The sequence below is a fragment of the Phocoena phocoena genome, chromosome 4, assembly GCF_963924675.1.
Source record: "Phocoena phocoena chromosome 4, mPhoPho1.1, whole genome shotgun sequence".
NCBI lineage: Eukaryota > Metazoa > Chordata > Mammalia > Artiodactyla > Phocoenidae > Phocoena > Phocoena phocoena.
The window spans coordinates 8,901,687-8,919,552 of record NC_089222.1 but is presented as its reverse complement, the minus strand read 5'-3'; the positions used below and the strand labels follow the sequence as shown (position 1 = coordinate 8,919,552).

General features: G+C 40.1%; 1 protein-coding gene across 1 annotated transcript in view; it reads left to right on the top strand.

Annotated features, from left to right (window-relative positions):
• Positions 1 to 17,866, top strand: part of KCNH8 (potassium voltage-gated channel subfamily H member 8) — a 383,045-nt gene that overhangs the window by 140,725 nt on the left and 224,454 nt on the right. Inside the window, exon 3 of the mRNA XM_065876325.1 lies at positions 17,218 to 17,349. Within this exon, the coding sequence (XP_065732397.1) occupies positions 17,218 to 17,349 (132 nt within the window). The remainder of the gene's footprint in view (positions 1 to 17,217; positions 17,350 to 17,866) is intronic.

Below are 17,866 nucleotides of genomic sequence, written 5' to 3'. Positions count from 1 at the left end.
AAAGAATCCATTAAGTTACTCATTTTTGTACCTGTGGTTCTTCGTTATTCCCATCTTTAGGAGCCAGAAATGAAATATAGCCACAGGCAATGTTTGAGACTCTTTGGAGTTAAACACGTTGCCTTTGAAATAAGAGAAGCTCATTATTTGAAAGGTTATCTCTCTTTCTGAGGTGGGAAGAAATGATACTGAACTTGCAGGAAGCCATGGTAATGTTCTTCCCACTACATTTCCTATGCCCGGGCCAAGGACTAGCTCTGAATAGCTAGTAGAAAGAGATCAAAAACTTGGGGTGGAATCTTAGCTCTCTCCACTCACTAAGTGTGTACTGTAGTTCAGCGACCTTGCTTGCCTGAGCATCAGCTTGATCTTCTCTGAAGTAGAGCAGCAATGCCACCCTCAGGGATGTTTGATGAAGGACCAAATGAGATAACCATGGTTCAGCGTGCATTGTCAGGACAGGCTACATAATTTGCAGTTGCAAAGTGAAAATGCAGACCCCTTTGTTAGAAAAAACTTACTAAAAATTTCAAGACGGCAACAGCAGGTCTTGAAACCAAAGCCTGGGGGCCCTTCTGAGTGTAGGAACTGTAGACTACACAAGTTGCATGCCTCTGAGGCCGGTTCTGAATATTATAGCCATTTAACGAGTACCCCTTCCTCCCCTGACATGTTCTCCCAACAAGAAGAACCCATCTCTCAGAATGCCAGACCCTCAGAACCTCCCAGTTAGATGCCTGAGTCCAATGCCTGCCCCTGGGGAGAACCTGAGCCCTGCCCTGTGGGCTGGTTTCCAGCCTCCCACACCCTTCCAGAAAGCCATGGATATCTCACCACCTAAAAAGAGAGCATATAACGATTTTATGATGTCTTTGCCAAAAGGCTCTATCTCTTTCAAGTTGTGTATGAATTACAAAAATTGCACCATTCTAGACATGCTAAAAGTATACTTCCAACATGAATAATTATAAAATATTGACTGGTTACAATTATAAAAAAAAATAGAGCTGTGCTCTATTTCTTAGTGACACCCATCAAATGTACACAATAACTGTTACCAGCAATTCAGACCTCCAGGGGTCCCACCTGGACCCTTTTGCCCTGATAATAGACAGCCATCCCTCCTGCCACTGCCCTTATTCAGATTCTCATGATTCTGCACCTGGGTTACAGCAATTCCACTTCATCGGTACTAGTTGCCCAATCTCCAATGGTGCCCTCTCAAATCCTTTCTTCCCACCGCTTCCAAAGTCATCTTCCCACAGTGTAAACCTGATTATACTACTATCCTATGACCAAGGCTTCAGTGGTTCCTCATAGTGTCTCAGGATAAATGCAAATTCTTTAGGCTGCATATAAAGCTATTGATGAGCTTTCTCTGGTCTGTAGTCTATCTCTTCAAACTCATCCTTCCCCTTTTCCACTCTCCCCCTCCCTCACTCATCATTCCCATACAGCACCCTGCTACCTCCCCACTCCCGCTTCAGCTTGATTCATTATTTAATGCTTTTTTTTTTTTAAACATGTTCCACGTTCTAAATTGTCTTGTGCCTTTGAACTTGATGTTCTCCCTGCCAGGATTGGTACTCCACCACCTCCCCCACTCACATTAAGCTAATAAATTCATCAAGACTCAATTCAAGCCTGTCTCACCTGTGAGACCCTCACCAGCTGTGACATTCTGATCCTTCTGTTTCATATCATGCTTCCTTTCTTTAGAGTAGGTCCCATCCTGTGATGAACTGAATGTTTTATTTCCTCTCAAATTCATATGTTGAAACCCTAATTCCATTTTGGTGGTATTTGGAGAGGTCTTTGCGAGGTAATAGGTCATGAGGGTGGAGCCCTCATGAATGAGATTAGTGCCCTTATAGGAGGAGGCCAGAGAGCTCGCCCGTTCTCTTTCCACCATGTGAAGACACAACGAGAATTTGGCAGTCTGCAACCCAGAGGAGGGTCCTCACCAGAACCCAATGGTGCCAGTACCCTGAGCTCAGACATCCAGCCCACCCAGCCTTCATAGCTCTAAGAAAAAAAAAATTCTGTTGTTTATAAGCCACCCCGTCTTTGTACAGTGCTTTGTTATAGCAGCCAAAACTGACTGAGACACACCCTGTGTTATAACTTTCTCTTCACACATCTATCTCCCCCATGAGATTGTGCACAGTTGAGAGTGGCCCTTCTTTCTGATTCCATATTAATCCTGGTATCTACATGCCTAGAACAGTCCTTGATACTTAAGAAATGCTTAATAGATACTTGCTTACTGAATGAAAATATTTCTCTTGCTGTTTCAAATGAATCCCTGTACTTCTCCCATATAGGAATAACCCTGAGACGCTGTATGAGTCTGTCTCCCGTGAGCTCATTTTGCCCTTTTGTTTCTAACTCATAGTTCCCTCTTCTTCCAAGTTTCCTCAGGCCTCTGACCCCATCCTTCCCTTTTCTTTCTGTTTCTAGGCAGAAATTGATTCCATTGCCAGGATATTTTTTTTCTTTTTACATAAATAGCTTGCACAGGTAGAGGAAGTGGCATTCCGGAGTTTTCTGCCAGGTTACTAAATCAACATATGTTTGCCCAGGAAGTGACCATGTTGTCCTTAATTCAGGGTTTCAGGACTGGGGTCTGGGGGTTTATTCATCCACACCCCTCTTCTCTTAAGTCTTTTCTATCACAGCTGCCTCTCGGAGGCTAGGCCAATGCAGGCACAAAGGAGGTAAACAAATAAGGAAGCCAAGAGTGGTGAGTGCCCCCCCCCAGAGAACGCTGGCAAGAAAAGGCAAGAGAGATGGGTTCATATGTACCATGTTTTTAGATTCCACATATAAGTGATATCGTATGATATTTGCTTTTCTCTGTCTGACTTGCTTCACTCAGTATGACAAAGTCTAGGTCACAGAAGTAGAAAACAAACTTATGGCTACCAGGGGGGAAAAGGGGAGGGGAGGGATAAATTGGGAGATTGGGATTGACACATAACACACTACTATATATAAAACAGGTAACTAATAAAGACCTACTGTATAGCACAGGGAAGTCTATTCAATACTCTGTAATGACCTATATGGGAATAGAACCTAAAAAAGAGTGGATATATGTACGTGTATAACTGATTCACTTTGCTGTACAGCAGAAGCTAGCACACCATTGTAAATCAACTATACTCCAATACAAATTTTAAAAAAAGAAAGAAAAGGGGAGAGCAGCTGGAGAGGCGGCCACTGAGAATTCAGACAAAGCCAGCAACTTGCACATAACTCAGGAATCCTTGTGCTTGGTGTTGGAGATAATGGGACCCACCCCCACTGCCACCCCGAATGTGAAAGAGAGAAGTATTTTTGCTCTACCTAGAAGCTCTGGCATGGAAATACCTCTCAAAGCTGAGAGTTTTCTAATAAGCAATCCAGTTGTTGGCCTTTAGCAACTTGGCAGGATGTTCAAGTGAATTCACATTTTCAGATGTATATTTGAGAACAGATATGTAGTAGAAATTGTCTTATTATAGAGAGCGCTTTTTACCATTTCCAACATGGTTGGTTGGAAAAATTATGAGCTTCCTATGTGAAGACTTGAGTTCGGGTCCTGGCTCAGATATTGACATTCTGTATGTAACCTTGGCAAAGTCATTTCACCCTTCAATACTTTATCTTGTCTGTAAGAGGCGAACAGAGATAATACTTATATCTTAAAGCTATCAAGGGGGTCCGATAAAGGAAATAAGTGATAGAAAATATAAAGAACCACATAAATGCTGGCTGTAATAATGAGTCTAGATTTGTATCTCTCTGGCAAAAAAGCTCTCATCACTTATAATCTATGTGATTTGGGGCAATGAACTTCAACTTCCTGAGCCTCAGTTTTCTCATCTGTGAGATGGCAATAATAAGTAACATCTACTTCATAGGCTTGAATGAAATACTGCTTGTAAAGTGCTGTGCAGTGCCTGGCACATGAGTGCTTTGTAAATGTTAGTGATCACTCTTGCAGCTAGCAATGTTATTATTGTAAAATTGGAATGCATCTTCTAATGATGAACTTTATTCTTTTAACACAAACTTTAGAGCACCTGCCATACTCAGGCCAGGCACTCTGCTTTGCATGTGGGAGAGTGCAAGAGAAAGAAGACATAGTCTGTGATTTCCTGTACCTTACAGTCTACTGAGAAAGAAAGACGCATCAAATAATCACACGACCTGTTAAGTAACTTGCAGGAAAATTACAGGCTGCTATGGGAGGGAATGACAGAGGGATCCGACCAAATCTGGGGTACGAGGAAGTCTTCATCAAGGAAGTGATGTTTGAGTTGAATTTTGAAGGATAAGTAGAAATTGACTGCATGGAGAATAGAATGAAAGGATTCTAGGCAAATACTGCTGCGTGTACAAAGGTCCTGGGAGAGACAGCATCATCTGAGAAAAGGAGAGAAGGCCAGTGTCACTGGAGAACCGGGTGTCAGATGGGGTGGGGAGGGAGACAGGAGTCAGATTGCTGTCAGACTCGCGCCATTGCTAGTTAACTAAGGACGGTCAAAGCGTTCTAAGGGAAGTCACATGACTATTGCATTTTTTCAAAGATTATTTTTGCTGCCGTGCAAGGCAGGTTAACGCACATACGCGGTGATGGTCCCTTAGCCAAGTGCTGCTAGGAGTGTGATGTGAAGCCCAGTAGTATTGGCATCACCTGGAACTATGAGAAATGCAAATTATCAGGCCCCACCCGGACCTACTGAATCAGATCTGGAGGTGGGCCCAGCAGTCTGTGCTTTCAGGAGCCCTCCAGGGCATTCTGCTGGACGTTAAAGTTTGAGAAACCCTGGCTTAGTCTAGGATGTGGCCAATAAAGTGAGAGTGAATGGATTTAGAACCAATTTCACCGGTTTAGCTACTAGAAGGATTGGGTGATCTCTTTGGTTTGGGGGATGAGAAAGAAGGAAGTGTCAGGAATGTCTCTAAAACGTGCATTTGCTGTAGAAGCCACCTTACCTGCTCTTTTGTGCTTTATTGGGTGTATATTTAAGATGAGAGAGAAGGAAAGTCTGGGGTGTGAATTTGGGGTTTTCTGTCTTTGTTTTTTTTTTTTTTTTTAATATTTACTAATCCACAGAGCACTGGTGAGAAGGGTCCAAGAAGCACCATTATTAAAAATGACATCAAGTGAAAAAAAAAGATCTTATGTCTGGAACATCTCTATTGATGGGCAGTAAAACAAGCTGTAACTGGAGAGCTGATTTCATCTATGATAAGGAGAGCTATTTTTCCTGAAGTCTTGACTTCCTCAGAATTCTTCAATTTTGAGTCCACTAAATTATCTTTTGAAACGTTATGTTCCACAATTAAAAAAAAAAAGAAAAAAGCACTCTGTTTCAGAAATACAATAGGAGTCAAACAGCAAGAGAAATCTTGTTAACAATGCTACTAAGGAAAGATACTATTGAATGGGAAAACATTAAATTCAGAATGTGTTTGGAGGTTAAAAAAATCCCCTTCTGCCTAAGGTTGTTTGATTGTATAGGATATATATAATGATTTGGAAAACGACCTGTCTTTCTCGGTGCATAAAAGAGACTGCCAGGGAAGAAATGTCTCACACTTTTTAGCTTCTTTCTTACATTTTTTAGCTTGCTTTGGCCTGACTTTGTATAGACTCTTTGACCACAATCTCCATTTCACTCCTTCAGCCTCCTGATCTGCATGTATTTTGCTTTATGATGCAGCTCAGAAAGCCCCAAAGTAGCTTCTATTGATGGAACTGGAAGAAAAGCCTTGTCAGAGATCCTTCTGGCTCATTGACAGTTAAGCCTGTTTTTCAGGTGAAGGATAACTAAGTATATTCTCATTACCAAAAGAGGAAGGAAATAACTACCCTCTATAAAAGACAGTTGTCTGGATAATCTTCTTTTAGCATGTACCACTATGGCGTTCAGAATCTGGGTTCTACCTAAACAAAGACTCTACCTGGTTCTTACACTAACAAATAGTACTTCTTAAATACTGTCGCAGGATAGAGTCTGTTCGAAACTTCCAAAGAATCAGGAGTTAACTACTCATATACAGTAATCTGTAGGTTTCTACATAGGGAGTTTGCAAAATGGGACTGTGGGCCATAACTGGGGGGAAGCCTGATTTACAAAGGACATTTTATTGGAAAACAATCATGCTCATTTTTTATGTGTTGCTTATTACTGTTTTAGCACTACAATAGCAGAGTTGAGTAGTTGAGACAGAGGCTATATGAATGGCAAAGCCAAAAATATTTCCCATCTAGTCTGCTGACCTCTGAAGATGGATGTACCAAATCTGTTAGTCTGACCATCAAATTGAAGCCCTCGTGGTTTAGGGGAATTCTGAATTGTCATGTTTTAATTACAGCTATAGGCTCAAAATGTACTTTTCTTGTTATTGGAAGAAAATGCCTATCATCATATGGAAGCTAATAAGAAAATGTTATGCACAGATTTGTTTTTCATAAGATGTCTCTCTTGGGGCAGGTTTGTCAGTACTAAGAGCTCCCCTGAGCTTGGTGGATCCAGTGATGCTTGTCTAGGCACCGGAGTTTGGCCTCCAGTTCTGGTGAAGTATCAACTCTATTTTAGGGAAGAAACAGGAAGTTGAGGAAGCGCCTAACTGTTTTGCCTCACATGCCTGCCAAGTTGTGACTCAGGGCAATCTGGCGCAGTGCTCGTGAATCTTCACTAAGAGTCGAGTTTGCACAATGGAGGAAATACTCAGTATGTTTGTTGTCTTCATGTTCTTGGAAAGTGCCAAATTGACACGTAAAACTGCAGTCGTATATTTATACACTGGAGAATTGTCAGGAGATCCTTAACCATCTCTTTTTAATTCCTATTTCCTTGTTTCCAAATTCTCATCGCGAAATTTCTGCTTTCTCCCACAGGACATATTTTCCATCCTTTTTACCTTACTTGCCCAAGTTTTTAAACACAGTTTCTAATTCTGTACCTAACTGCTTAAAAAGAACTTGATTAATGCGGAGTTTGTTACATGTCCTGGCTTATTTTCTCAATAACATCTATAAGTACAAGTTTTCCTTTTAAGATATCAAAACTAGATTATTTACTCATGTGATAATTATTTCTTTGGTTTTGGGGTTTTTTTTTTAATGTTTGGAGAAATGCCCTGTGTTTCAGCACAAAGCCCACAAACCCGAGAATCGTATGACTTGAGGTCTAATCCCTCCCATTTCAACAATTAACATTCATCGTTTTGCACTCTTTACTGAACCACCCTGAACTCAGGATCTTCATCTCTACAATAAAGAGTTCCTTGTCATCATCTTTAAAGACCTTTTCTAACTCCAGCAATCTGAAAAGACTTTGTATCTTACAACTTAATACTCAATTAGATGTTTAAGGAAGTGCTGAATAATTCTCCTGTTTCCTTAATTTAAAAAAATATATGAAATGTTTCATACATACACAAAATACATAGATTTTTATAACAAATGCCCACCCTATACCCACCTAGCTTTAACAAATATTAATACTGAGCCATAGTTATGCCTGATTTTTTTAATAGTTAAAGAATTAAAGCATTACACATTCAGGTAAACTCCTTACTTTATATGATTAGTCAAAAAGTATAAAATACTTTTGCATGTATTGACCTCTTCAAAGCTCTTAGCCATGAGAAGTAAACATATATCCAGTATGCAGATGTGGTATAAACAGGTGTCAAAATTGTATCTGAGGATACCCAGCAAATAAATGAAGAATTCAGGACTCAACCATATGCAATGTCATCTAATCCCTGGATTTTGACTGTCCTTTCCTAAATATATCATTTTTGTAATTAGGGTTCTTTGTAAGCAATATAAATGGATTCTGGTTATCTGAAGCAAAAATATTAATTTATTGAAAACACATGTTGTAACTTATGGAACCAGAGAAAGGGATGAGCAACCAGTCTTTGAAAAAGGCAAGAAGCAGTAGTGTTCATGAGGCCTAGGTAGCAGGAAAAACTGGCAAGTTTTTTCTGGCCTTCATTGTTGAATGAATCTGCTTCCTTCATTTTTGATCTTGGATCCCTCTGGTCAATATTTAAATTACCAGAAGAGAAAGAATGATTGGTCAGCATGGATGATTTGCCTATCCTTCCAGTGAGGGCTTGTCTCAGCACCAGGTTGGGTAGTTCTACCAAGGCTGCACACAGAGAGGAGTTTTCATCTCCAGTGGAACATGGAGGTGCAGTGACACGAGGAAGGGGCAAGGATCCTAGTCTGCCAAACACATGAGATATCTACTATACTAATTGTAGCAACCATGAGAATGTGCGTCTCGTACCTCTGATTACAGGAGAGTATGGCTGATGACCCCAGCTACTATCCTCTGAAACACATCATTGTGTTGGCACAGGCCAGACTTTCCAGGGGCTGCTACCAGCCAGTGACGGAGTGAAGCAGGGCTGCTAAGACAGGTCTGGTCCTAGGAGATGCGGTGAAGCTCTGATGATTGGCTTGGCTAGATGACTCCTTGATGGCCTTGGTGAACTTTCCTTAGAATTGCACTGAGGTCTAAGACACTGTCATCCAATTTTTCTTCCTTTCTTTCTCCTTTGCTTGACCTCAGATCTGCATCATAATCTACTCATCATTTGCTTCTAAGAGGACCAGCAATAACACACAACTCATTTATTAATATCCAAAAGCAATATTAAGTAGCACTTAAGAATGTCATGCTACAGCCCTACACTGCTGTTTCCTACATTCTATATGCCTTTACCCTGTTCTACTTTTTCTTTCTGCTGTAGCATTTAAAACCCTCTAATAAACTATACAGTTATTTGTAATTTATCGTTTTTCTCTCCAAAGTAGAATGTAAGTTCTCTCAGGGCATAGGACAGAGATCTGTTCTGTTTTGTTCACTGATGTGTATCCAAACACTTAACACATTTCCCAGCCATAGCAGGCACTAAGTAAAAATTTGTTGAATGAATGAATAACTTTATGTCCATTTGCTTGCAATGTAATCTCCAAATATTTTTCTTTTGGGTCCTAAACTAAGTAGTTCCACAGTCCCAGACCCCCTTAAACATGCTGTGTTTATGTCGGCATTACGGCTTTTTTTTTTTTTTTTTTGTATTTTTTTTTTTTTTTTTTTTTTTTTTTTTTTTTTTCTTTTTTTCTTTATTTTGGTGCCAACAATTATTCCCGTCTGCCCTACAGAGACCATAGAATTTCTCCTCACTGAACAACGGCCAAGTTTGAAGAAATTTTAAATTGCTTTGCTTAAAGTCAAGTATCAAGGGAGTGAGTTTGTTTCAGCGCCTTGTTCTCAGAAAGAAGTGGCTTACAAGTAGCAATCATGGAGCCAAGCCTGTCGGATCAGACATTTATCTGCTCACTAACAATGGTTCAGCACATCTGTCCTTCTTTCCCCTAGAGCATCACTGAAGAGAGAGCCATGGCTCAGCGTTGATTTGGGCTCAGTTCTCTTTGTTATGTCCAGTCTTAGACGAGATGAGCACAGGGGATGTTGCTCTGCATCCTACCTAGAGCTACTATGGCACAGAGATCACCATTCTAGGAAAGAGGCAGAAACATCCTGGGAGGAAGGGGTCAAGCAAAGGTTTTGTGCCTGAGGTCAGAATATGGTGCTACATGCATTAACGACCTTGGTAACTATGCCTAAAATCTGTGATAATGAAGCTTTTATGACTGCATCCTCGTTGTTTCAAGGAGGGGATTAAAAGTGGCACCAGTGGTGGTTTTCAGATCCCATTGTCTCATTGGCTACTTGAAGCAAATTTAAGAATTAGAGCCATGTGTACCTAAATGAGAGATATATTCCAGTCTAGAACTAAAGTAGCTGAATCTTGTTTCAAATAGAGGTTCTACTCTTCTTCGGGGGTGAGAGGGAAATTTGTTGATTATCCAAAGGCTTTATTTGGATAAATAAAGCCGTTGTTTCAAGGAGGGGATTAAAAGTGGCACCAGTGGTGGTTTTCAGATCCCATTGTCTCATTGGCTACTTGAAGCAAATTTAAGAATTAGAGCCATGTGTACCTAAATGAGAGATATATTCCAGTCTAGAACTAAAGTAGCTGAATCTTGTTTCAAATAGAGGTTCTACTCTTCTTCGGGGGTGAGAGGGAAATTTGTTGATTATCCAAAGGCTTTATTTCACTTTTATCTCTTATGACATTTTAAAAAGAATACGTATCCTGATGTTCTATAGCATGGATAGAAAGATTAAATGAAATGAAATCCAGTTTCTAAAACATTGTTCACAGAATACAATCATTCCCAGAAGATTATAGTAAGGCAACATTGGAAATCAAACTCAGATTTGTGTTTACATCCTGCTATTTGACACTCATTAGCTGTGTGACCCTGAAGAAAATACTACACATCTCAATTTCCACATTTGTGAAATGTGCTTCAGTTTCTGATAATGTTGGTCAAGGTGATCAAAGAGAAGTTTAGATGGAATACATACAAAGCTTGTGACTCAGTGTCTAGCATATAATGGAAGCTTAATAAATGACAGCTATCCCTAGGTCCTTGCTGTGTGCATTACATTGTCAGGAATCCCTTATCTGTTTCTCATTGGACCATGTGCAGTTAGCTGGGCTCTTCCTCTAAACCTATCCCAGATGAATTTGTGGCTACCCATATGTGAAAAATTCTTTCAGTTATAGGTAAGAATTTTCCATGTTTAATCATCAGAAGCTGTTTGGTTTTCTTAAAGCAAGTAATAACTCTATTGGTCAAAGCTATAGTAAATGATTTGTTGAGCAAGCATGTTGGAATCATTGACTAAAGCACATCTTGGAGATATTTTTTGGGTCTCAAGTTCCCAAGCTCCTCTCGTTCCAAATTATTAGAGATTTCTGAGAGATGCCAATATATACTCCTGGGAGGGGAATAAAGTACTTTCATTTAAGGAGAAAGGAAACTTGGAACAAAATGGAAAGAGGAAGAAAAAACAAACTGGGCACATTCAGTTCAGCTAAGCGTCAGTTGATTTGTATCTATGCCTCCTTTCTTCCTTTCATTTTTCCTTTTCTTTCTTTCCCTCTTTTTTTTTTTTAGTTACCCTAACTTAACATGGAACTTTTCTTAGACTTTGAAATGGAATATCTGTGAGAATTTAAATCATGGAGAATACGTACAAAGTGATCTCCCTAGAAATATGACCTCATCACTCTTATCACCCAGTCCTGAACTCCTTTCATTTCTTATTCCAAATCTCTAGAGTTGCCAGAATCCCACTAAAAATTCTGTCATGCTTATTCTAGCAAAACTGAAAGCAGGGATATGAGAAAAGGAAAAAAGAAGAAACTGTAATCCTACAATCCACCACTATGAATATTTTGTGTGTATTCTCCCAGTCTATTGTTTTTTCTATAAAGAAACAAATTTAAAACACATTGTTTTCTGAGAGCCTCATTTTTCATCAGACATTGAAATGAGAGGTGTCTTTACCACTGCCCACTCAGGGAGGTCTCCAGCTGGCTCACTTCACGTCCCACCAACCCGACTCTACCCTCCACTGCTGCACAAGACGTCGGGGCCCCAGTGCATTAGGATCCTGGGGCATTTGGAGGAGCGTGTCCACCCAATGCAAATTCACTGGGAACTGAGCACAGATCTGAAACACGTATAGGCTGCACTATAGATGGATGGTCCTTTGAAGAAGTGTTCCTTGCAGATAAAGTGAAGCCTTTACCTGCTACTTCACCAAAGAATCCTTGCTTTCATCACTTAGAACAGTACAAACACCAGGAAGTGCTGGGGAGGCTGCTGTAGGGCTTATCTCCCACGCAGCTCTGGGTGCTTCCTGGGACATCCCCCTCCTTTTTAATCTGATCCTTATTTTCCATCACCACTTCACATGACCCATCCCCTTCCTATTTACCTTTCTAGTTTCGTGAAAATAGATTTTCCATGTTGATAAAGAGTCTCTGGAATGCTATGTTAATTTTTTAAGCAAGCTATGAAAAGCCATTCGTTATTTTTAATCAGGACACTCTATTTACACAGATTCTTGGAAGCAGCATGGGAAGAAAACTAAAGGTAGGGAGAACACCTTTGAAGAGTGGGTGAGAGATGGTTAGGGCCAGAACAAGGCAGAAACAACTGTGATAAGGGGGAGGGGCAACTACGGCTCTGCGCAGACTCGCTTGAGATGCTCATCGATGTCCTGCGCTTTCTGCTACAGATACGAGGGTCCCGTCATGCCGCCACCATTAGCAGTGCCTTGTTTACACACCTGCGGCCCTTGGGCCACACGCTTCCCAGTATTATATCCCCTGGACTAATTTCTAAAAATTGTCAAACCTGTCATCACACCGTTGGGTACGTAGCACTGAGACAATGGTTATAGAGAAAGAGATCAGATTTACTGTGAAATATGAGGAGCGCCTGAAAACATTTAGCTCACAGGATACTGGTGCTGTTAACACTCAGGATATTATATTTGTGTAGCCATAATTTCAAAAACTAAAGGTCACACATATTTACCATTAAAGATCCAATCAAAATCCTGCTTGATACGAGGGACCTGCTAAGGGTACCCATCCCTTTCTGCTGTTGTGTTAAATTGGGAAACACAACCTGTGTCCCATCATGGCAACACAGCCAGTCACTAAAGAGAAGGGAACGACTCACAACTCAATATTCTTTTTTTTTTTTTTTTTTTGCGGTACGCGGGCCTCTCACTGTTGTGGCCTCTCCCCGTTGAGGAGCGCAGGCTCAGTGGCCATAGCTCACGGTCCCAGCCGCTCCGTGGCATGTGGGATCTTCCCAGACCGGGGCACGAACCCGTGTCGCCTGCATCAGCAGGCGGACTCTCAACCACTGTGCCACCAGGGAAGCCCACAACTCAATATTCTTTATATCTCTACCTCCTTGTATTAAGTTATTAAACAATGAACTCATACTAGAAACTTTTTCATTAGTGTTCACTTATTGCAAACTATAATCTTTTAGGGGTATATGGAAAGCATATGTCTTCTTTCCATTGTAAATATTAGCAAGGCAAATTCTCTTGCACCCGTTTCCCAATGAAGGAAAAGAAAGCACCAAAAATGGAGACATGGGACATTCCACCAGGTTTAAACTCTGCGTAATTATTTACGCGATTCCGAAAATACAGTTTACCATAGAGGGTATAAACCCTGTTTTCACCCATAAATTGTATTTATCCATGGAAATTAAAGGTGTCACTAGCTTAAATCTTGCCAGAGACTCATCTGTTTTAGCGTTCACCAACCCACATGGTAACTACGGCTGCTATATACAGGAGTTAACATTGACACACAAGTTCTGCCCTCTAACCCTACTTTTAAGAATCCTTCCCATCTCTGGATTGGAGGCTGAGGGATTTTCTCCCTCCCTCCTTAACACTAAGAGAGATTTATTGTGCCAGGCCTGGGGCGCTGTTGACTGAAAGACATTGCAGGATCATCACTGTACCCACGGGTAAGAGAGGAAGCAGCAGACCCTGGGGCATTGCTTTGAGTTATTACAGTGTGTAAGGTTGAAGGTTTTGTCGGAGAGCCAGGGCAGAGAGGTTGAGGACAGCAGGGAAGGGAAGGCTAAGAGAGCAAAGTGAGTGTGAAGGGTGTTGCTTTGAGCCTGATTGGTAGGTTTCAGCATCCATCCTCTTTTTCTGGAAGAAGAAGCAAGTGGCTTATGCTTTGCTTTCTAACTTTAGAGGTACCCAAAGCCATATTTGTAAGGAAGTTGGTGTGGATAAATATGAAGGAGCAGTTGAAGGAAGAAAGGAAGAGGGATAAAGGGAGGGAGGGAGAAAGAAAGGAAGGAAAAGGAAGAAAGGAAGGGAGGGGAGGGAGGAAGGAAAGAAGGAAAGGAGGAAGGAAGGAAGAAAAGGAGGAAAGAGGAAGGAAAGGAAGAAAGAAAGAGGAAGGAAGGAAGGGCGGGAGAGAGGGAGGAAAAAGATAGGCCTATATGTCTCTTACGCTGTTTCCCTGATTCACTTTTTTGTCATGTATGTAATGGGGAGGTTGACATTAGCTTAGCTCATGACAACTCATTACAAAATTTGAATTTAGAAGGACCCATATTAATGAAGTTTTTAATGAATTTATAAAATGTCAAAGATCACATCTCATTATAACTTGAAAGACAAATTTCAAAGTGATTTTTCAACTCTTCCAGAGCATGCTATGACATTATGCCCATGCATCATGGCTGATTAGAGAATATTGTCATGTTGGCAGCTGTTTCCTTGGCTTTCACCTCATTTTGTGCTTTGGCTTTTCTTTAAAATACACTGGCACGTCTGTGAGGAGACTCTGTGGAGACAATAATGATGCTTGTCTGAGTGCGTAGATCGAATGATTTTCAGGAAAATTAATACTCTCTGTTCTGATTTGGGTGACGTTCCTGCAAGGAAATTGACAGATGTTTTAAAGTGTGAACCAAAATATTAGATTCATGCCATTCTCCAAGTCCCCACGATTACTGTCTCTAGGGTGTGATTGATAGCTTGGCCTGATGGTTCTTTTTGTTCCTACCATAGCTACAGCATTAGGGGAAGAGGCTCCCAAGTTGAAATGGTAATCATAGACAAAAATTGGAAGTAAGAGCCATTCTGGGATGAGGGAGAGAGCAGTGTCTGGCCAGGGATATGGCTCATTTATGAGGTTTCTTCATTAATCATAGACAATAACATTGAGTTATCATTTCATGTTTCTTGGGGTTACTATACCTACCCTGGACAGGAGGATGTGAGAACATTACAGTCGAGGGAATCTCATTGCAGAAATGTTAACTGACTTCCCATGGTCACATGGCTGATTGATGTTGGAGCCCTGGTGATAAGCCATAGATTCTAGGTTTTCTGGAGCCTGGTGATGGGGTATTGAGGTGGGATTGCTGTTGCATAGATATTTGGGAAGATGAATGAAAGGAAACCATGTGTCTGAGTCAAAAGAACAAGAAGGAAATCATGCCACTAAACAATTAGGAGGATGTGGGGGAACAGGTACATATTCAAGGCATACTTTATAAGTAGCAGCACATTGCACATACATTTATTCCATGTGTACTTAACCACACATTTTCAACAAAAATACCCCAGCAGCTATAGTAAAATACGATTTTTATGTCAGATGGACGCTAAATACAAATCAGCTGCTCGTCTGGTGCTCAATTGAAGAAAAATGAGAGATTCCAAGGCTGGATGGATATATCGCTGTGTTGGAAAGTGTGAGATCTAACACAGTATATACAAAGCAAGTTAAAACATCAAAGATATTTCTGACTCTGTGATTTTTGTCATATACCCAGCTTTGAAATCAATTCCCAAATAAGATGGAAATTCAGATTTTTTCCCATCAAAGTAAAAGTGTAGGAAAATTATGTGTGAATAGATCAACAGTTTAGTTTTTAAGCAATAACTTTTTCATCAACTTCAAATGTTTCTGCCCAAGAATGCTTTTCAGTAGAAAATCTAGTACTGGAATTTTAATATATTTTTTAATATGTATTTTGAAATATACAAAAACTTTTCAAAATATAAGACTTAGGTTTGAACTTAAGTCTGTTAATGATACTTCTCATGGTTCTTTTGCTCAAAGAATAGAATTGAACTTGAATATCACTTTTAAAATTAATTTTTATTGGAGTATAGTTGATTTACAATGTTGTGTTAGTTTCTGCTGTACAGCAAAGTGATTCAGTTTTACAGGTACATATATCCACTTTTTTTCTCATATCGGTCATTACAGAGTATTGAGTAGAGTTCCCTGTGCTATACAGTAGGTCCTTATTAGTTATTTATTTTATGTATAGTAGTGTGTATACGTCAATCTCAATCTCCCAATTTATCTCTCCCCCCCCCTTTACCCCTTGGTAACCATAAGTTCGTTTTCTACATCTGTGGCTCCTTCTGTTGGGTAAATAAGTTCATTTGTACCTTTTTTTTTTAGATTCGCCATATTAGTGATATCATATGATATTTGTCTTTCTCTGTCTGGCTTACTTCACTCAGTATGACAATCTCTAGGTCCATCCATGTCACTGCAAATGGCATTATTTCATTCTTTTTTACGAGTCTGAGTATCACTTTTAAGAATATGTTCTTGGGCTTCCCTGGTGGCGCAGTGGTTGAGAGTCCGCCTGACGATGCAGGGGACACGGGTTCGTGCCCCGCTCCGGGAAGATCCCACATGCCGCGGAGCGGCTGGGCCCGTGAGCCATGGCCGCTGAGCCTGCGCGTCCGGAGCCTGTGCTCCTCAACGGGAGAGGCTACAACAGTGAGAGGCCCGCGTACCACAAAAAAAAAAAAAAAAAGAATATGTTCTTGAAATAAAACATATACCCTGAAAAATACACACGAGTACAGGGTTTGATGACTTTCAAAACCTGAATACTCCTATGCAATCAACGTAAAGGTCATGAAAGATATGGAGCAGCATCGCAGAACACCCTGACCCGTGTCCCCTCCTAATCACAATCTCCCAAAGGTAACCACTAACCTGACCTCTTAAACCCTAGATTTGTTTTGCCTATGTTTGCACTTCATTTAAATGGATTCTACTCCTCTGGGTCTGGTTATTTTTGCTTAACATTATGTTAGTGATATTCATCCATTCCCCTGTCGATTATTATATATCACTCATTCACATTACCATATAATGTATTGTGATAATATATCTTGATACTGCCAAACAGTTTTTAATGTATATGTACTAACTGGCAACGAGTCAGTAATGTAGGCGGGTTCAAATTACTTTGCATCATCCTTCCCAAAACTTGGTATTTTCCATCTTTTTTTCTTTTAGCCATTCTGGTGCACAAGCATTGATTTTTAAATGGACTAAATAAACCTCTAGCAAACTCATATCAAACAAAAGTCTTTATTTAGGAACCAGTGTGTGCTTTGGGCGGGAAGGGGCAGAGTTTCATCAAGTGGAATGCTTCAACATCAATACATTCAAAGAAGAAATACAAATTTGAATGACATAAGCAGAAAGGTCTCAGCACAGACTAGTGGTTTTGTTTAAAATACTCCCTTATTTTCAGAGAAAGCACTTCATTTGGGAATGAAGAGATATGCATTAGAGGCTAGGCGTTTATGGAGTCTGAAAACTGACATTTTTAAGATTTTGCGGGAGATTCACGGGATAGAAGAAAACAGTAAGGACTTTATTAACTATACCACAAATGATGTGATTTTCATAGAAAAAACACAAGGCAGTGGTTGATTTGTATTTTTATTACCGTTGCAGGGTCTCCATTTTGGTGCCTATTGGATATTGTCCCTATAAAGAATGAGAAAGGAGATGTGGTCCTTTTTCTGGCCTCATTCAAAGATATAACAGATACAAAAGTGAAGATTACTCCAGAAGATAAAAAAGAAGGTTTGTACTGTTTTCAGAAAACATTGACAGATGGAGTAACATTTTGAAATTGTTTATTCAAATACTCTGGTAGGAAAAAAAAAATGTGTTTTAATAACAGCAACAGATAAATATTCATAACTCTTAGCAGTCAGTATTTGGTGCCTATCCCCAAATCACAGAGACTCACATGAATTTGCGTTTTTAATAAAAACTCACTTGATAGGAACCAGAAGTTTATACTCCTGTTCGAGGAGAATGAGGATAGGAAAACAATTTATCAGAATACACAGATTCACACCACCTTGTTTTATCAGGGAAGAATATACATTGATAGCAATGAGTGAAGTTAAAATGATGTGATTGAAAATACTGCTCTCAGTTTCATCTAATGTGCAGTAGTTCAGAACTTAGAAGTGCAAGATTTCATTTTATACCCAAAATCCAGAGCTCAAATTTGGTGCTTGTTAGCGTGGAACGTTGCAAATGCTTACCTGTATTTTGCAATAATAATTTGTTTTAAGACACAGACAAGCTC